This window comes from Carex rostrata, chromosome 4 (assembly GCF_964058835.1).
Source record: "Carex rostrata chromosome 4, lpCarRost1.2, whole genome shotgun sequence".
Taxonomy (NCBI): Eukaryota; Viridiplantae; Streptophyta; class Magnoliopsida; order Poales; family Cyperaceae; genus Carex; species Carex rostrata.
This window is the reverse complement of record NC_135921.1, coordinates 8,603,190-8,619,998: the sequence shown is the minus strand read 5'-3', so window position 1 is coordinate 8,619,998 and position 16,809 is coordinate 8,603,190. Positions and strand designations below refer to the sequence as shown.

General features: G+C 37.9%; 1 protein-coding gene across 2 annotated transcripts; it reads left to right on the top strand.

Moving 5' to 3' along the window:
* The first annotated feature begins 649 nt into the window (after positions 1-649).
* On the top strand, positions 650-16,256 carry LOC144553064 (protein SABRE-like). Of its 2 annotated transcripts, XM_078301137.1 has the most exons (23): positions 650-866; positions 1,614-1,725; positions 2,223-2,510; positions 3,240-3,484; positions 3,588-3,804; positions 4,107-4,280; positions 4,378-4,455; positions 4,754-5,032; positions 5,516-7,543; positions 7,831-9,550; positions 9,847-9,947; positions 10,711-11,136; positions 11,450-11,568; positions 11,993-12,269; positions 12,466-12,690; positions 12,777-12,916; positions 13,093-13,165; positions 13,441-13,542; positions 13,819-13,944; positions 14,413-14,736; positions 14,866-15,030; positions 15,119-15,500; positions 15,874-16,256. In XM_078301137.1, the coding sequence occupies exons 1-23, from the start codon at positions 796-798 to the stop codon at positions 15,990-15,992; spliced, it is 7,791 nt and encodes a 2,596-aa protein (XP_078157263.1). In that variant the 5' UTR covers positions 650-795; the 3' UTR covers positions 15,993-16,256. The 2 variants fall into 2 exon arrangements, with proteins under 2 accessions (XP_078157263.1, XP_078157262.1); XM_078301136.1 differs by lacking the exons at positions 15,119-15,500; positions 15,874-16,256 and having other exon boundaries at positions 681-866; positions 4,112-4,280; positions 14,866-15,102.
* Positions 16,257-16,809: the final 553 nt, after the last annotated feature.

Here is a 16,809-nt window from a genome sequence, read left to right as displayed (position 1 = left end):
ATAAATAATAAAATAAAAACTAATAATTATTTTTTTAATAATTTATTTCTATTTTTTTATGATAAAAATTTCAGCCACTGCCGTCCCGCGCCGTAACTTTTCTACGTCGCTGTGAAAGTGTGAAGTTAATGAGTTATGACTGCACTATCGTTATCTTTTCCCTTCCATTAATCACTAACGACAAAGAAAAATTAGCATGCACGAGCTTGGACCGGACCGACCATGAGATACCAAGTTTTTTTTTTTTTGAGGGGAAGCCCGTAGGCATGAGATACCAAGTTAAATCGGTTGACCTTCACCATGCGTGCTTCCACGTAATGCACTCTTTTGAATCCTTCAATCACCATGTCTCCAGTCCACCGGGTATTGTGTTTCATTTTATTGAAATATGATAGATAAATGAGAAAATCAACTGGAGATGACATCCAACGTCCGATCGGACTAAATAAAAAATGAGGGAAGAAAAAACACCCGCCCGGACTTTGCGTAAAATTGGAACTTATCTGGAACTTGAAATATACGATTCTCTACTGCGGGTTATTTTATACTATTTTTTGACCCGCAACAAGGATGTCACAGTATTATTTCAGAGGATAAAGTTTATTTGCACGATCTATTGAAACTCTTCGGCTCCTCTCTCCTTCCGATCTTCTCTCCCCTCCCTTTGTTTTTATCCTCCCCTTTTCTGTCTCCTCTAATTTTGCCCCATTTCGCTCTTTACATATGACACACTCCGTGGCTGGCTTCTTTTGCGTTGATTTGGAAATTTAATGTAAAATTTAATTCATTGGAGAAATGGGTGTTCTACTGGTGAGGTGGTTGTTCTTCTCTATGGTATCATGCTCTGTAGGATGGCTTTTGCTTGTGTAAGTACACATTTGACAATTGTTTTGATTTTAGGATTGAATTTTTCAATTTTAGGATAGAATTTTTCAATTTTGACTTTAGGAACTGATTTATCAATGTATACTGAGAATGGTATTTTTTTGTTCTGGTCAAAACTATAGAAATTGATAATTGCATATCCTTTGGGTGAAAATTGGAAGACGAGATTAAAGTGTAAAATATTAGACGTTACAAATTCCACGAGTATTACAGCACATTTCTATTATTAAAACATCAAATTGGCGCAAAGGGAAATTGTGGCGGGTTATACAGAGTCTTTTCAAGTTTTCTCTGAAACTTTCTGAAAGGGGAATTATACTTTGCATTGACTTTCTTGGATACTCGAAGATTAAGAATATTTTTTGGAAAATTGGGTATTTCACATATACTGTGAATAACAACCTACATTGTTTAAAATTTCACAGTAAACCCTGGCATTTCAATTTCAAAAATAGAAGAAAATCCAATTTATTACTGGAGTTAATTGTGTAATTTGGATGCAGTAATTTCTGAAATTAGTACAAAACAGGAAAACCTCAACATAATATGTGAGGTTCATTTGTAATGTGCTTATTTTATCAGCTCATTTTGTAATTAGCATTTTGGCTTTTGCTTAGCGACTGGGTCACTTTATTAAGAAGTAAAACAGACAAATTTGGGGGGGGGGGGGGGGGGGGGGGGGGTTGTTGGTGTATAGTAACTGAAATTGGCAATTTTTTTTTTTCCAGGATTGCTACCCAATTGGTGATACTTATAATGAGAAAACTAATGGGGATCTCCATTGGATTCAGAGTTGTTCGTTTCAATTGTTTAAAGGATGTCTCCATACAATTTCAAAAGGTTACTTTTTCATATAACCACTTTTCAATTGCACAAAGGAAGTTTTCACACAATTCAAAATGGCATTAAAATCAAAAGTAGAAAACAATATTTTTTTTATGTAAAAACAAAATACCATGGACAATAATGGACAATAATTCTTGATTCTGTAATCTTACCAGTACCTGTCCAGTTCAGTCCAGTCCATTTTACTTGTTCAGAACAACTTCAGGACATCAAGAAAAAAAAAATGAACATAGTTAACTTAAAATTCCATTTCATGATAAATAAGCACAAAAAGGAAAAAAAAAAAATAGAGGAAGACACTCAAAATGTAGACAGCTCAAAGTTTCCTGATGAATATTTTACCATACCAAATTGTTGGTAAATTGACAGCTCAAAGTGTTGAAATAAGTTATGTGCATGCTGATGCATATGAACACACTCAATTATACCCTTCAATGCAAAATCTGTGCAACAAAATTTCAACATTAATCTTTTTTAACCCTTTCTTTCAGGGAGCGATTGAATCCATTTCTATAGGAGAAATTAAGCTCAAACTTAAGGAATCCCTCCTGGATCTTGGTCTAATATTGTCATCTCGCAATCCAATATTTGAATTGATCATATCTGATATTAGCGTAGCCATGAGGCCAAAATCACCGTCACAAAATCCTGGAAAGAAGAAGAGCAAACCTCCAAGCAAAAAAAAAACAGGCTCTGGTGGAGGGAAAGGGAAGAAATTGATGATGTTGACGAAGGCCGCCAGGTTTTTGTCAGTATCTGTTTTCAATATTATTTTCAAGGTATGTTAATTTTATGTTTATGTCTCATATGAAGGAAAATAGAGAAATGGTGTCTTAACTAAAACCATGAGGATTTTTGGATAACCCTGCAAATTGAGAAATATGTGCATTGAAAAGTTTATAATAACTCTTGACCAATAGCAAAGGATTGGAACTTACACCTGCATGGCGATGCCATTCTCTCTCAAGTCTTTAAAAAGGAACCAAATGACACTTACCATTCTCCCTCATTTGTATTGACAGATGAAGTTTGATTCTGAATGGTATACTGAGAGAAATAATAGTATAGTTAATGCATGGCATCAAAAACTAAGACAAATTGTATTTTGAATCTAACACTGAATTTATAGGGGAAGTATTTACATGCCCCTGAACAACTGAATATACCTTTTTTTTTCCTGGGATAAATGAAATATATATTTCAGAAAATTTTCTCTCATAAAGAGTATTGTAAATACTCCCCCCTTATTAGTGTGACTTGTAACTATGAAGGGGTTACTTTGGGCATCTTTTGAAGAAGATCAATGGTCATAAGGTTTTATTGTTAACTTCACTTTAAGTTCTCAAATAAATAAACCAGCAATCAAATGCATCAACTATGTTAATGGTAACCGTAGCACCAAGCTAAAAAAACTGTCACCAAATAATAGGAAAATAAACTGATGTACTGTGTCTAATGAATCAGCTATGTGAATGATATTTATTTTGCTTTCCTTGTTTGGCATATAGACTCCAAAAGCTGCTGTTGGAGTGAAAGAACTAAAGATAGCCTTAACAAAATGCGAAGGGCTCGACCATTCCTACAAGTTTAGACTTCAACTGATGCCAATACTAGTTCATATGTTACCTGCTGAGGCCTTGCTTTGCCAGCCAATTAAGTTAAGCCACGTGGAGCAGATTATAAATGGTCAAACATGCTCAAATTCAGTTACCTGTGATGACTTCCTAGTCAGATGTGAATTTGGAACTTATAAGTAAGCTTCGTTCTTTCTTTATTCCATTTTGGAGGGATGCAGATTAAACTCCAAGAGCAAAATTATATTAAAACTTATATTTATTTATTATCTTACATTTTAGGGATGGAGTCAAAATCAGGGAATTGAATGTTGAATTTGGTGTCATCAATGTGAACTGTAATGAAAGTTTATTAGCTAATAAGAAGCCTGCTCCCACTACAGGCCCCAGTAGCAGTGTAGATGCTCCATCTAAGATTAATAAGTCTGATAAAAAATCTAGTGGAGCGCAATCCAAAGTCGAATCTCTTAGGAAGCAAACTGTTCATTTTCCTGAAAAGGTTATTCCTTGTTTTACTTTTTATCGTGAAAGATTACTACAGTAAAGATAAAAAAGTAGTTATCTAACAAAAGGGTAGGGATGTAAATTCCCAGCATTGTTTGTTGTCATGCCAGTCTGTTTCGGTTGTTTGACTTGTTTTATTTCATACCGTGACAGACATGCCTCAAAAATTTGGTATACACCTATAAGAGTCCTTTGTTATGTTTTCGTCTTTTATCTGGACCATTTAATACCCTAGACTGTTAACATTTTTCTTGTTGTAACTTGTAAGGTTGCTAAAATTCTTTTGTTAATTGGAAGGTTAGTTTCAACATGCCGAAGCTAGATGTGAGGTTCACGCACCAGGTCCACTGCCTTTCGGTGCATAACAGCATCACCGGCATCTCTCTTACATGCACCAAATCACCTTCCACGCATGAGTTGCAAGAAGATGGTTCACGATTAGGACTTCAATTAGATTTTAGTGAGATTCATGTATGGCTTGAGTCCAAATTATATTTTTATCTACTTCAAAAATAATATTACATTTCTATCTGATGTTTTTCCCGTGACATTCACTTTATTGTTGTAGCTTCTTAGAGATAGCGGTACCTCTGTTTTGGAAATTTCAAGGGTTGCTGCTAGTGCCTCTTTTGATATTCCAAAGAAAGTAAGTCTTTTTATTTTTATTTTTTGGTTGCATTCATGCTGTGGTTTTTGGCTTAATCAGGTGTTTTACCTTCAATTAAGCCAAAGAAAAGAAACAGGCACACAAAAGGATTAACCAAGGTTGAGACCAAACTTGTATGAATGAACATGTGTCTGGTATCAGCTGATGCATTGTAGTATGAATCTGAAATGCTTGTACTTGTTTCGACAGGTAGCGGCCTATGGGCGTTTAGAAACCAAAATAAAAAAGTAACACTACCACACTAGCACTAAAACCAATCAATTGTATTACATCTCAGGAGATGGCACCAGTTAGGGCTGAAGTAGATGTTAAGTTTGGTGGGATCCAGTGCAATCTCGTGATAAGCAGACTTGCACCATTGCTCTCCCTCCGTCCAGCCAAGAAAACAAAACCACCTGTGCCTCAAGAAGAGAGCAGTAGCAGCACTCTTTCAACTCATCAAGGAGATACAGAGGATTCAGAGCAAAAAGCTAAACCAATAATTTGGAATGCTACAGGGTCTGCGCCAGAGATAACTATTATTCTGTTTAGCACTAATGACTCGTCATTGTTTCGTGTAAAGTTTCTTATATTTGCATCACATTTACACTAGGGTAAAGCTAAGCATATATAGATGTTATATCATGTATGTATGGAGCTATGTAGACACAAGTGTCCGGCACTATATGACATGATACAACACATCATTTTCTATTCAATTTCTATTGGGAAACGAGTGTTGATGTCTTGTAGGACACGGACGCTAGAAGTGTCTGTGCTACACAAGTATGGAGGTATTTATGGGTTTCTCTGTACTTGCCTCTGTGTTCCTCACTTAAAATTAGCTATGCTTCACAATATACAATAGTATTATTTCAAATGTATGAACAACACATAATAGTGATTGAGGTACAAGAAAAATAAGCTTATTATTATTTTATTTTTTTTGAAAAGGACTATCAAGTACTAGGCTAGGCCAGAAAAATTGCATTGCAGATTATCAGTTATGCATTTCAGTTTTCGTTTCTTTGATCTTTTCTTTTCCTTTCTGATGCTGCAGGTATGCTCTCAATCTTCTCATATATTGGCAAATAATTTTGCAAAATCTGGTGCACAACTACACGGCGAGCTTGGGGAGCTAAACATAACTATGTCATACTCAGACCAACACAATATACAGGAAAATTTACTTGATTTAGAAAGAGATCAAAGATATCCTGGCTCCATATTACACATCAGCAAGATAACTCTTGAAATCGGTAAAGAAGAGACAAACTCTGGTGAGTCAGTCACCTCACTTGATATATCAGAACTTGATACGAACCTTTCCTTCCAGCCCCTGGAAGCAATTTTAGTTATGATGGTGTCCATCAAAGCTTTATTAAAGACAGTCTCTTCTTCTGGTAAACGGTCAGTGCAGAATAGAAGTGCACATGGGCCGTCTCAGATCAGTACAGGTACAAAAAGAGCGAAGAAAATTATGAAAGTAAGTCTTGACCGGTGTATGATTAAGTATTTCGGCGAAATGGGTCTGGAGGACATGACTGTAAATGACCCAAAACGCGTCAACTACGGATCTCATGGTGGCAAGTTATTGATGACGAACTGTCCTGACGGCACGCCTCGTACAGCTAGTATATTTGCTACTGGGCCCTCAAATTGCAACAAGATTATGTTTTGCACCACTTTTGAGATCCTCCAATTAGGGGTGTGCATGAACAAGGAGAAGCGCTCTACACAAATCGAACTGGAGAGTGCCCAGTCGGTATTCAGGGAGTTTCTAGATGGACAGAAACCTAGCAATGGTGTGATGTTATTTGATATGCAAAAAGCAAAGCTTGTACTACGATCTGGTGGGCTGAGTGATGGTAGTTCTTGTTCCCTTTTTACTGTAACTACTGTATCAGTTAGATGGGAACCTGACCTGCATCTTGCCCTTTTTGAAGTAGCTACCAAATTGAAAGCAGTCATGCATAAAGCCAAGACTCAAAACCCTGATCCTGAACCAAAAGAAGAACCGGTTAAAATTGAGCCTTTGAATGAGAAGGAAGCGGTCAAGAAAAAGGAGTCAATTTTTGCAATAGACGTAGAGAAGCTGAATATCACAGCTGAGGTTGCTGATGGTGTGGAGGCAACTATACATGTACAGTCAATTTTTTCAGAAAACACAAAAATTGGGGTATTGTTTGAGGGTCTCGAGTTGAGATTTAATGGTGCTAGGATTTTCAAAACTAGCCGGACACAAGTGTCTTGCATTCCAGTATCCATGTCGAGCCACACCATGCCTGATGGAAAGTTGCACCATGTGACGGTGTGTGACTGGGTTATTCAGGCAGGTGAGATGCATGTATGCTTGCCTTACCGGCTCGAGTTACGTGCAATTGATGATGCAGTAGAAGATACAATACGGTGCCTGCAACTCATCAGCACAGCTAAGACAAATTTACTTTTTCCCGAAAAGAGCTCCATTCAGAAGAAAACCAAGCCAAAAACTCGGTCGACTAAAATTAGGCATGTTCGGTTTATAGTACATGAACTTGTGGCAGAAATAGAGGAGGAACCTTTACAGGGATGGCTTGATGAGCACTACCACCTACTGAAAGGAGAGATTGCCGAGGCAACCTTGCGGCTTAACCTACTGGAAGAATCCATTACGAACCCCGATAACAACACTGAACCGAACACACCATCAATTCAAAGCTTGAAAGAAGAGATATACAAACGAACGTTTGAATCATACTACAGGGCATGCAAGGAGCTACCTGTTTCTGATGGGTCGGGTGCATTTGCTACTGGTTTCCAATCAGGGTTTAAGCTGAGTAAGAACCGGACCTCAGTTTTGTCGGTCCGTGTAAAGCAGGTCGACCTGAGCATGTCAGCAGTTGAGGGAGGTGATGAGGGAATGATGGCGTTTATTAAGACAGTTGATGAACACTGTGCTAAAAATGAGGTGCCATTTGGGAAGTTTTACGGGTGCAATCTATCGCTTAAGGCTGGTTTGCTGGTTGCTAGGTTGAGAGATTATACTCACCCGCTTCTTTTAGCCACATCTGGGAAATGTAATGGTCGAGTTGTGCTTGCTCAACAGGTCAGTCTCATTCCTTTTCTTATTATTTACTTTACATCCTTTTTGCTAAATGATTAAATCCCAGCATATTTATTCAACATTTCTTGGGACAAGTTCTTTATGTAAATCTGATACTGAAATTTAACAACCCCTAAAAATAGATAAAGATGTTTTCCTCTTGCTGTATGACTACTGCCCAAAATACTTGTTTTGGGTTCCTTGCTGATATAAGAAGTTCTTGACACTATTTTCCTTTTTGTGCGACATATAATGACTACACGGATCTTTTTCTTTTTTGTTATTTTTAGGCAACTTGTTTCCAACCTCAGATGCTACAAGATGTCTTTGTAGGGAAGTGGTGGAAAGTTCGCCTATTCCGTTCAATGACTGGCACGACACCACCGATGAAATTTTACTCCCATCTTCCAATCCATTTCCAAAAAGGTGAGGTCTCTTTTGGGGTTGGGTATGAGCCTGTATTAGCTGATGTGAGCTATGCTTTCTCAGTTGCACTGCGCAGGGCAGTTCTTGGCAAGAGGACCTCACCAATCAACACACCCCTTCCCAAAAAGGAGAAGAGTCTCCCATGGTGGGATGACATGAGGAATTACATCCACGGTATTAATTCCCTTCATTTCAGTGAGGCACACTGGCACTTGCTTGCTTCCATCGATCCATATGAGAAGATTGAGAAGATTGATATAATGTCGGGGTACATGGAGATACAACAAAGGGATGGCTATGTGAGCCTTGCTGTGAGGGATTTAGAGGTTCATTTAAGTAGCTTACATACATTGGTAAAAAATTCAAGGCTGGAACTGCCACCACGCAAAGATGTTCCTTTCTTGAGATCACCTAGTCTCTTTTTTGAAATCAACATGGAGTGGCAATGTGAGTCGCGCGATCCCATGAATCATTTCTTGTTCTCTTTCCCTGCAGAAGGAAAGACTCGTGAAAAGATCCTTGATCCTTTTCGCTCAACCTCTCTCTCACTCCAGTGGAGTTTTACACTCACACCTTCATCTGAGTCGACAGACATAGTAACCCCTTCGGATGCCTTGGTCAATTGTCCAACGGTAAATATGGCCGCTCATGACCTATCCTGGCTGTTCAAGTGGTGGAATATGATGTACTTGCCCCCTCAAAAACTAAGAATGTTCTCTCGGTGGCCTCGTTTTGGGGTCCCGAGAATCCCCAGATCAGGAAATCTAGCACTAGACAGGGTCATGACTGAAAATTTCATTCGGTTCACTTCCGCCCCTACTGTTGTCAACTATCTTCCATTAAGGGATGATGACCCTGCTTATGGCATGGCTTTTAAAGTTAATAATCTAAAATATGAAATGTGCTTTAGCCGTGGCAAGCACCAACAATACTTGTTTGACACTAAACGTGAGACCATGGACCTAATTTACCAAGGGCTAAACCTTGAGGTCCTAAAGGCAAATCTTGGAACAAACAGTGATGCCTATCATGCTGAGAAAAGCCGAGATGAAGGCTTCTTTCTTTCCTCAAGCTACATCACGATTCGGCGTCAAGCACCAAAGGCCGATCCAGTAAGGCTCTTGTCTTGGCAAGAAGCGGGTAGAAAAAATCTCAGTTCAGAGCCTGTCAAATCCAAATCTAGCCACAGTAGCGAGAGTGACCGTGAACACTCAGATCTCAGTGATGATGATGGATTTAATGTATTGGTTGCTGACAACTGTCAGCGTATCTTTGTGTATGACTTGAAGCTCTTGTGGAACTTAGAGAACAGAGAGGCAGTTTGGTCATGGGTTGCTGGCATCTCAAAAGCATTCCAGCCACTGAAATTGTCGCCTTCTCGACTGTATGCACAGAGGATACTGGCCGAGAGGAGAGCGAAAGAAAAGGAGATGGAATCGATGGAGTCTGATCCAAGTCATAATGGTGATGCTGTTGAAGGGTCTGATGTGGCAGTACCTTTCCCACAAGAGCATATGGAAAATGTGGAGTTGCTTTCATCCAATACATCTAGCAAGGTTGATGTACCATCCAGTAGTACACCAGGTGTGTATGTTTTATTCAAAATCTCTCTCTTTCTCTTTTACCCGTCAAGAAGGATTTTTTACAGTACCATTCTGGTTTTATTGGCATGGGAATGATATGCCTACTTGTATTGATTGTTGTGCATTTTTTTTGTTTCATTTTACTTTTCTTGTTCTTCATATTTGTTTTATCGTGTACCAAAATTTGAATTATTGATAATAAAATAATATCTGATACTTGTTGGAATGCATATTGCTTAAATTTTTTGTCATGTGTTATTTATTTGTTGGCTCATTAGCTTTCTTTTGAACTAACAGCAAGGCAAGGAAATACAGTGGAAACAGAAGAGCAAGAGACAAAGCACTTCATTGTGAATTTTAGCCAACCGCAATTCAATCTACATTCTGAAGAAGCTAATGTAAGTTTAATTAGTTGTCAATTAAAAAAAATAATTTATAGAGCTGCACAACCTTTAGGTGACCATAATATTCAAACATTGTTTTTCCTACTGGGTTCGGTTTTCTTAGCCATCTGGAACTTGCAGTTTTTGTAAGGTACAAAATCATGGGAATTATCTATGAACTTTTTTGAGAGCCAAATGTTCATGTTTCAACAGGTGATTTATGGAACAACCATAACATTACCATCTAATACATTTTGTGACTTGGTCTTTGGTGAGTCTGGCTAGAATGACATCAGTATATAATACCAACTCTAAAATCTATCGAATCAACTTCAAACAGTGAATCCTAACCATTCAAACCAATCTACTTCATTAGTTGTGCATTTACATGCAAAATTACAAATTTCGAACTTATTTAGTATCAAGTCAAGCAGTCAAATATGAGAGTTTTTAAGTTAATTTTAATGCATTCATTTTTCAACATTTTTGATCGCTTGACTTGATACTAAAATTACTTGAAAAAATATTTTTTTTACATGCAAATGCATCACTCATAAAGTAAATCGGTTTGAATGGTTTGGATTAGTAGTTTGAAGTCAATCCAATAAGTTTTGGAGTTGGTGTCATATGACACCGATGTCATACTAGCTGAACTTGTCGTTAATATCAGTGCAATGCTGGAATTGGAGGTTGAAAGCCTTGCAACAAATTATTAGACATTTACCATTTCAAAATACTATCCGCAGATAGCATAAATAAATCAATTTTCTTGCATCAGGCCCGGTTCCTTCTTGCTGCTGCAAGTGGAAAGGTTCTTGCTCGTTCCTTCCGTGCCATTCTTCATATTGGGTACCAGATGATTGCTGAATCTCTCACTCGTACCACAGAAAACAATACAAATAATAGCAGCAGTAGCAACAACTCCGATGTGGCCACTTCTACTACCGCTGTCACGGCCGTCGCCACCAAAGAGGTGACACCAGAGATGACATGGCGCAGAGCAGAGCTGTCAGTGATGCTGGAGCATGCACAGGCGCACGTGGCACCAACAGATGTGGATCCAGGTGCAGGACTGCAGTGGCTGCCGAAGATCAAGAAGGAGATGCCTGAGTTAAAGCGTACAGGCCCTCTTCTCGAGCGTGTCTTCATGCCTTGTCAAATGTACCTGCGTTACACCCGCCACAAAGGCGGTCCTGAATTGAAGGTATTCTCTTATTACTTTTGTTCCCAATATTTTTTTTTATTGTTTGATTGTGATTGAGTTTCATTTCTAGCCTACCCCAACTCGTTTGGGACTAAAGGCTTGGTTGTTGTTGTTATGAGAAGTTGCTCGATCTAAGTACAATTTGCACTCTAGAAAAGTAGGTAGGTACTATATCTACTTACAGTTGGGTATAGACATCTTGGATGTTAGAAGTTAATTAAATGAAATGGGCAATATAAATGTTTGACATAGTTCTTTGTGGTATTTTTTTTTCTTTCTTTGCATTTCCTTAATTTTTTCTTTTTGTGAGTAGGTCAAGCCTTTGAAAGAGCTAACTTTCAATTCACCAAGCATAGCTGCAACTATGACATCTCGTCAATTCCAAGTCATGATGGATGTCTTGACAAATCTACTCCTCGCTCGGTCTCCCAAGTAAGCAATTTAATTCATTTCGGACAACATGGAGCCATGCTTGTCGTTTTAGGAATATTGAAATGTCATGCCTAGTCCTTTAAAGCACAAGATGTCTATAATGCCTCTAAAATGGGAGACTGATATGTAAACACCTCTCCTGGTTTATTGAAAATATTCACAAATCTATACTCATTTCTGCTTTGCTTCTTTCTGTTCAGAGGGTTAAAATGAGGAAATTAGGGTATGATAAGGATATTTCTCACATCTTGCAGGGCATAAGATACTTCCCATGTCTTAGGTTGTGTGCATGATGTTCATGATACACTTATGAATTATGATTTTGTGGATTTTATATTATCTGTAGGTCTCATAAGGATGAGTATGAAATTTGTTCACCAACACCAATAATGAGTATTTTTTTAATAAAGATCATATTTTGTAGGCCTCACAACAACAGTATGGTTTATCCATCTGACGACGATGGCAATGATGAGAGTGAAGAGACGGGAGAGGAGGCTGACGAGGTGGTCCCGGACGGGGTTGAGGAGGTTGAGCTAGCAAAAATCAAACTTGAAGAGAGAGAAAGAGAAACAAAGGTGCTGATTGATGACATCAGAGTGCTCCTATCTAGAGCTGCCGATACATCAGCACATGTGCCTCCCGCACTGCAGTCAGATGACAACATTTCATGGGTTGTTACTGTCTCAACAGCTTTGTTGGTAAGGTTCTGTATGCATTTTGTACTAGTCAGGCCGTGTAGATATGTATCTGTACCAACTATGTGTAGATCATTAATTTTCTAATAATTGTGGCTAATTTTGTTTTTATTGTGCTCCAAAACTTAGTATGGGACGCTTTGCCTGTGCCTAATATTTGTTTTTGTGACTTTCTATAGTTGAATGTTGCCTTTTCCAGGTTCAAAGATTGAAGAAAGAGCTTGTGAATACAAAGAGCTTGAGAAGGGAAGCATGTTTTGATTTAAGGTTAACTATGCGAAAAGCAGCACAGTTGAGGCTCACAGAGAAAGAGAAAACTAAGAGCCCGTCTTATGCAATGAGAATTTCTATGAAGATAGATAAAGTTGTCTGGAGCATGCTCATAGATGGCAAATCATTCGCCGAGACTGAGATAAATGACATGGTAACTTACCACTATTGCATTTCTTTTTGTGCATTGTTATTTAAGTTGTGGAAAATATTTATCTCTCTTGTCTAATGTGTTGGCAGGTTTATGATTTTGATAGAGATTTCAGAGATAAAGGTATATCCAATTTCACAACTAAGTTGGTTGTGGTGAAGAATTGCCTACCTAATGCCAAATCGGACACGTTGCTATCAGCCTGGAATCCACCTCCCGAGTGGGGAAAGTAAGGCTTGAATATTTTTTGACTCTTTGTAAACCAATAATGGATTGTTATGGCTGAGTATCATTGGAATGTCTCAACACTGTCTCAAGATTTTGCAGATTTGCACTTTATATTTGGGAAGCGTCCTTTACTCTAATATATGCTTATTATTTATTATTTTCTGAACTAACCTGTAGAAATGTCATGGTTCGGATAAACTCCAAGCAAGGTGTTCCCACAGATGGCAGGTCTCCAATTGAGTCGTTTCTGGTATATTAATCTGTTACTATTACTATACTTCTAGCAGTAAATATAAGGTTAAAACTTGGTATATTAATTTTTTCCGTTTTCACATTGTTTTTGTTTCTGGTGCTTCTCTTGGCCTTATGTTGGGATCATGTCACACCTTTGTTTGATAACCACTTACAGACTACCTGAACCCATTATGGAAAATATGGTAGAAAAATCAACTTAAATCACTTACCATACCAGATGATATTTATACTATATTAAATACATGGCATTTACAAACTTATAAAATTCAGGTTGATATATATCCATTAAAGGTACATTTGACCGAGTCAATGTACCGTATGATGTGGGACTATTTCTTCCCTGGTGAAGAACAACATTCACAGAAACGACAGGTTTGAACTATTTTTATTCGAATTAACATTCACAGAAACAACATTTGACTGAGTCATTATTTCTTTATTTTTGTCTTTGCTACTTTTGCTTCATCCTATTATTTTATTTTTTGGCATTTATGCACACTGAAAACTGGCAGCGGAGGTAGCATACAAAGAATTAGGCACCGTTTGAACTCTTTTAGTTTCTGCCATAACTGCCATAACTATTTCAATTCAATTTTAGAAGACTAGTTATGTAAATTTTTTTTTTTTTTTTTTTTTAATGATTTAAAGGAGGTTTGGAAAGTTTCAACAATTGCTGGGTCAAGACGGGTCAAGAAAAGCACGTCAGTACCTGAATCCTCAGATGCGAATCAGCATTACATGGCTGAGTCTTCCACTCGTGGAGATACATCCAATGTAAGTTCCACAATTTTAGATCTTATGTTCTCAAAATAATCTCCAGGTAATGTTGGATAAAAATTTGCAGATTAGGCCAGGAGTTGGCCTTATTCATGCCATAGAAGAATTTAAATTTTACTGGTAAAGAAAGAAAACAAGTGTTTTGAATTGCTAACTTTGTGGTGCTTGCTATTTTATTGACTACATTTCTATTGCTATTTTATTGGTTCTTATTTTTTTTTTTGTCTACTAGCTTAGTAACCAAATTAAGGTTCTAATCCTGTTACCCTGTGAGCTTTTATAGAGAGTTTACCATGAATATACCCATGGTTTTGTTGTCATTGCTTTTGATGATTGTTTTGTCTGAAAGACATTTCGTTTTGCTTTTTTTGTAAAGAAATTTTCAGTTTCTCTAAATCCTATTACCTTTCTTGCGAGGCTTAATAAATTGAATTTTGAATTTAAAACTGGGATATCTTTATACAGGCCAAGAAGTCTCAGAGCCAAAAGGGAAATCTTGCTTTATTAGGCTCCAAGCCTGAGTTAAGACGGACTTCTTCATTTGACCAGTCCTCCTGGGAAGAAACCTTAGCCGAGTCTGTTGCAAATGAGATTGTCTTGCAAGCACAGAAACCGAAGATATCACCGACAAAAAGTGAATCACTTGGGATAACTGCGGATTTTAAAGATTCAAAGCGGGCCCAGACTAGCAGGGTTCCTTCCCAAGAGAAGAGGTCTGGCAAGGTTCAAGAGGAGAAGAGAACCCAGCCCCGTAAGATGACGGAGTTTGAGAGTTTCAAGATAAGCCAGGTCTTTTATTTTTCTTGTTTGCTTGTTTGAAAATCCCAAGTGCCTATTTGGTTTTCTCTATGGATATTTATTAAGAACTTAATTCAAATTTAAGTGCATCATGCCTAACATAAGCTGGTACTTGAATAGGTTGAGTTGCTTCTGACGTATGAAGGATCATTACCAATAAATAATCTCCGGCTGCTGATGGATACGTTCCACCGGGAGAATTTCATGGGTACTTGGAGCCGCCTATTTGGGCGTGTCAAAAAACACATCATAGTAGGCGTTGTTAAGTCTGTAATGGGAATCCAGGCAAGTACATTACCTTTTTTAAGCTCCTCTTGTGTCCAAAGGAGAACATACATTTAATAATCATCTTACGACATTTTTATACATGCAGGTGAAAAAATTTAAAGACAAGTCTGGAAGCAGCCATGCCCCATCAGCAGTGATCCCTGCGGAGCTGCCCTCCAGTGACAGTGATGATGAGCAGGGGGGCTATGATCAGATGATGGCGAATTGGGTGAAGCGGCAGCAGAGCGAGGGGGCTGGTGACGGCTTTGTCAGCTCAGTCAAGGGCCTCTTCACCTCTCAAAAGAAGAAGGCCAAGCAGTTCGTGCTTCGCACCATGCGTGGTGATTCTGAGCATGATTTGCACTCAGGCAAGTTGAGCGATGGGGAAGTCGAGATCTCCCCCTTCGCTCGCCAGCTCACCATACACAAGACCAGGAAGCTCATCAAGCAGCACACCAAAAAGTATTCTCGCTCTACAGCCAACCAAGGTTCAAGTTCACTTTTATTCATCTCCTTGTATATTTTGTGGAAATGGATGTTTCTTATAAGAAAATTATAACTGTTTGGACTACCTCATACATAATATGTGTCGTGCTGTGATTAGATCAGTTCGTGCGCCGTGCCAATATTCCAAAGAATGGTAACGTCACACGAATGGTTACGGCATGGGACACTTGAATCACGACATGTAACCGGCACTCATGCCATGCTGTGCTGTAATGAAACTGTGCCCCAACCACGGCACGACTTTTTTAGATCCTTACTCCGTTTTGAGAAACTGATATTTCATACATTCTTATGTGAAGTCCTTTGGCAAATTTTAATTTTATTTTCTTATATATTTTTTGTTGCCTCAATCAGAAGCTTTGTGTGATGCTGGCTCGGGCAATGAGATCGAAGATGTGATAGAGCTGCTGAGCAAAAGCACGGGTTATGAAGGTGACACTGACAATGAACCATTTTCTGAAGATAAAAGCTAGTGGATTAATTTTTGGGTTGGTACAACTGCATAGGGTTTCTATACAAATATATAGACATATTATTAGATGAAAAACTATAAATTCTTTTTGAGACTTTTTGTCCATTAGCCGGTAGGGTTTCAAGTAACTAACATTTTTGTCCTGAAAGTCGCGCCTTCCCCCCTCTGTATTTTTGTGAGCTAGTTTAGCATTTGTGTATTATTTCCTGTTGTACAAACGAATTTTGGGAAAATATATCGACCTTTAATGTGTTGTAAAATGGCATTTCAAAACCTTTGGTTGGTTCAAATATTTTAAGCTTTACAAATTAATAACCATATATTCTGAGCGTTTCTTATTTTGAAAAATGAAATCAAAATACTTCTATTATGATATCCAAAATGGATACCAAAAATAGAAGCATAAAGGTCACCGATTTCATATTGAAATCAAAATACTTCTATTATGATATCCAAAATGGATACCAAAAATAGAAGCATAAAGGTCATACAGATGTTCAAAGTTTACATGATCACCAAAAGCAATCAAAAGAGTCCACCAAATTCAACATTTAAAGAATAAGTTAATAGTAAACAGATCATTTTGAGACCATCTTCAAATTAGTCTATCCTCTAAATGTGAGGAAAGGGTAAAGTGCTGAAAGGTTTGTTGTAAAAACAAGCCATTCTTCTAAATAAATACCAGTAAGTTCTCTTAAAAGACAGAGATAAATGAGAGGAGGCAAAAGCCTTTGCAACAAAAATAAACCTGTCAGAGGCAACAGAAAATAAATTAGGAAAGAGATGTTGTAAAGCATGCTCTGAATGCCATCTATCCA

Excerpts from the sequence above, each read along its gene's own strand:
- LOC144553064 (XM_078301137.1), top strand. The coding sequence starts at position 796 with ATGGGTGTTCTACTGGTGAGGTGGTTGTTCTTCTCTATGGTATCATGC. Across the intron at positions 9,551-9,846 it reads ACCATCCAGTAGTACACCAG|CAAGGCAAGGAAATACAGTG; the intron begins GTGTGTATGTTT and ends TTGAACTAACAG. Across the intron at positions 12,917-13,092 it reads CCACCTCCCGAGTGGGGAAA|AAATGTCATGGTTCGGATAA; the intron begins GTAAGGCTTGAA and ends ACTAACCTGTAG.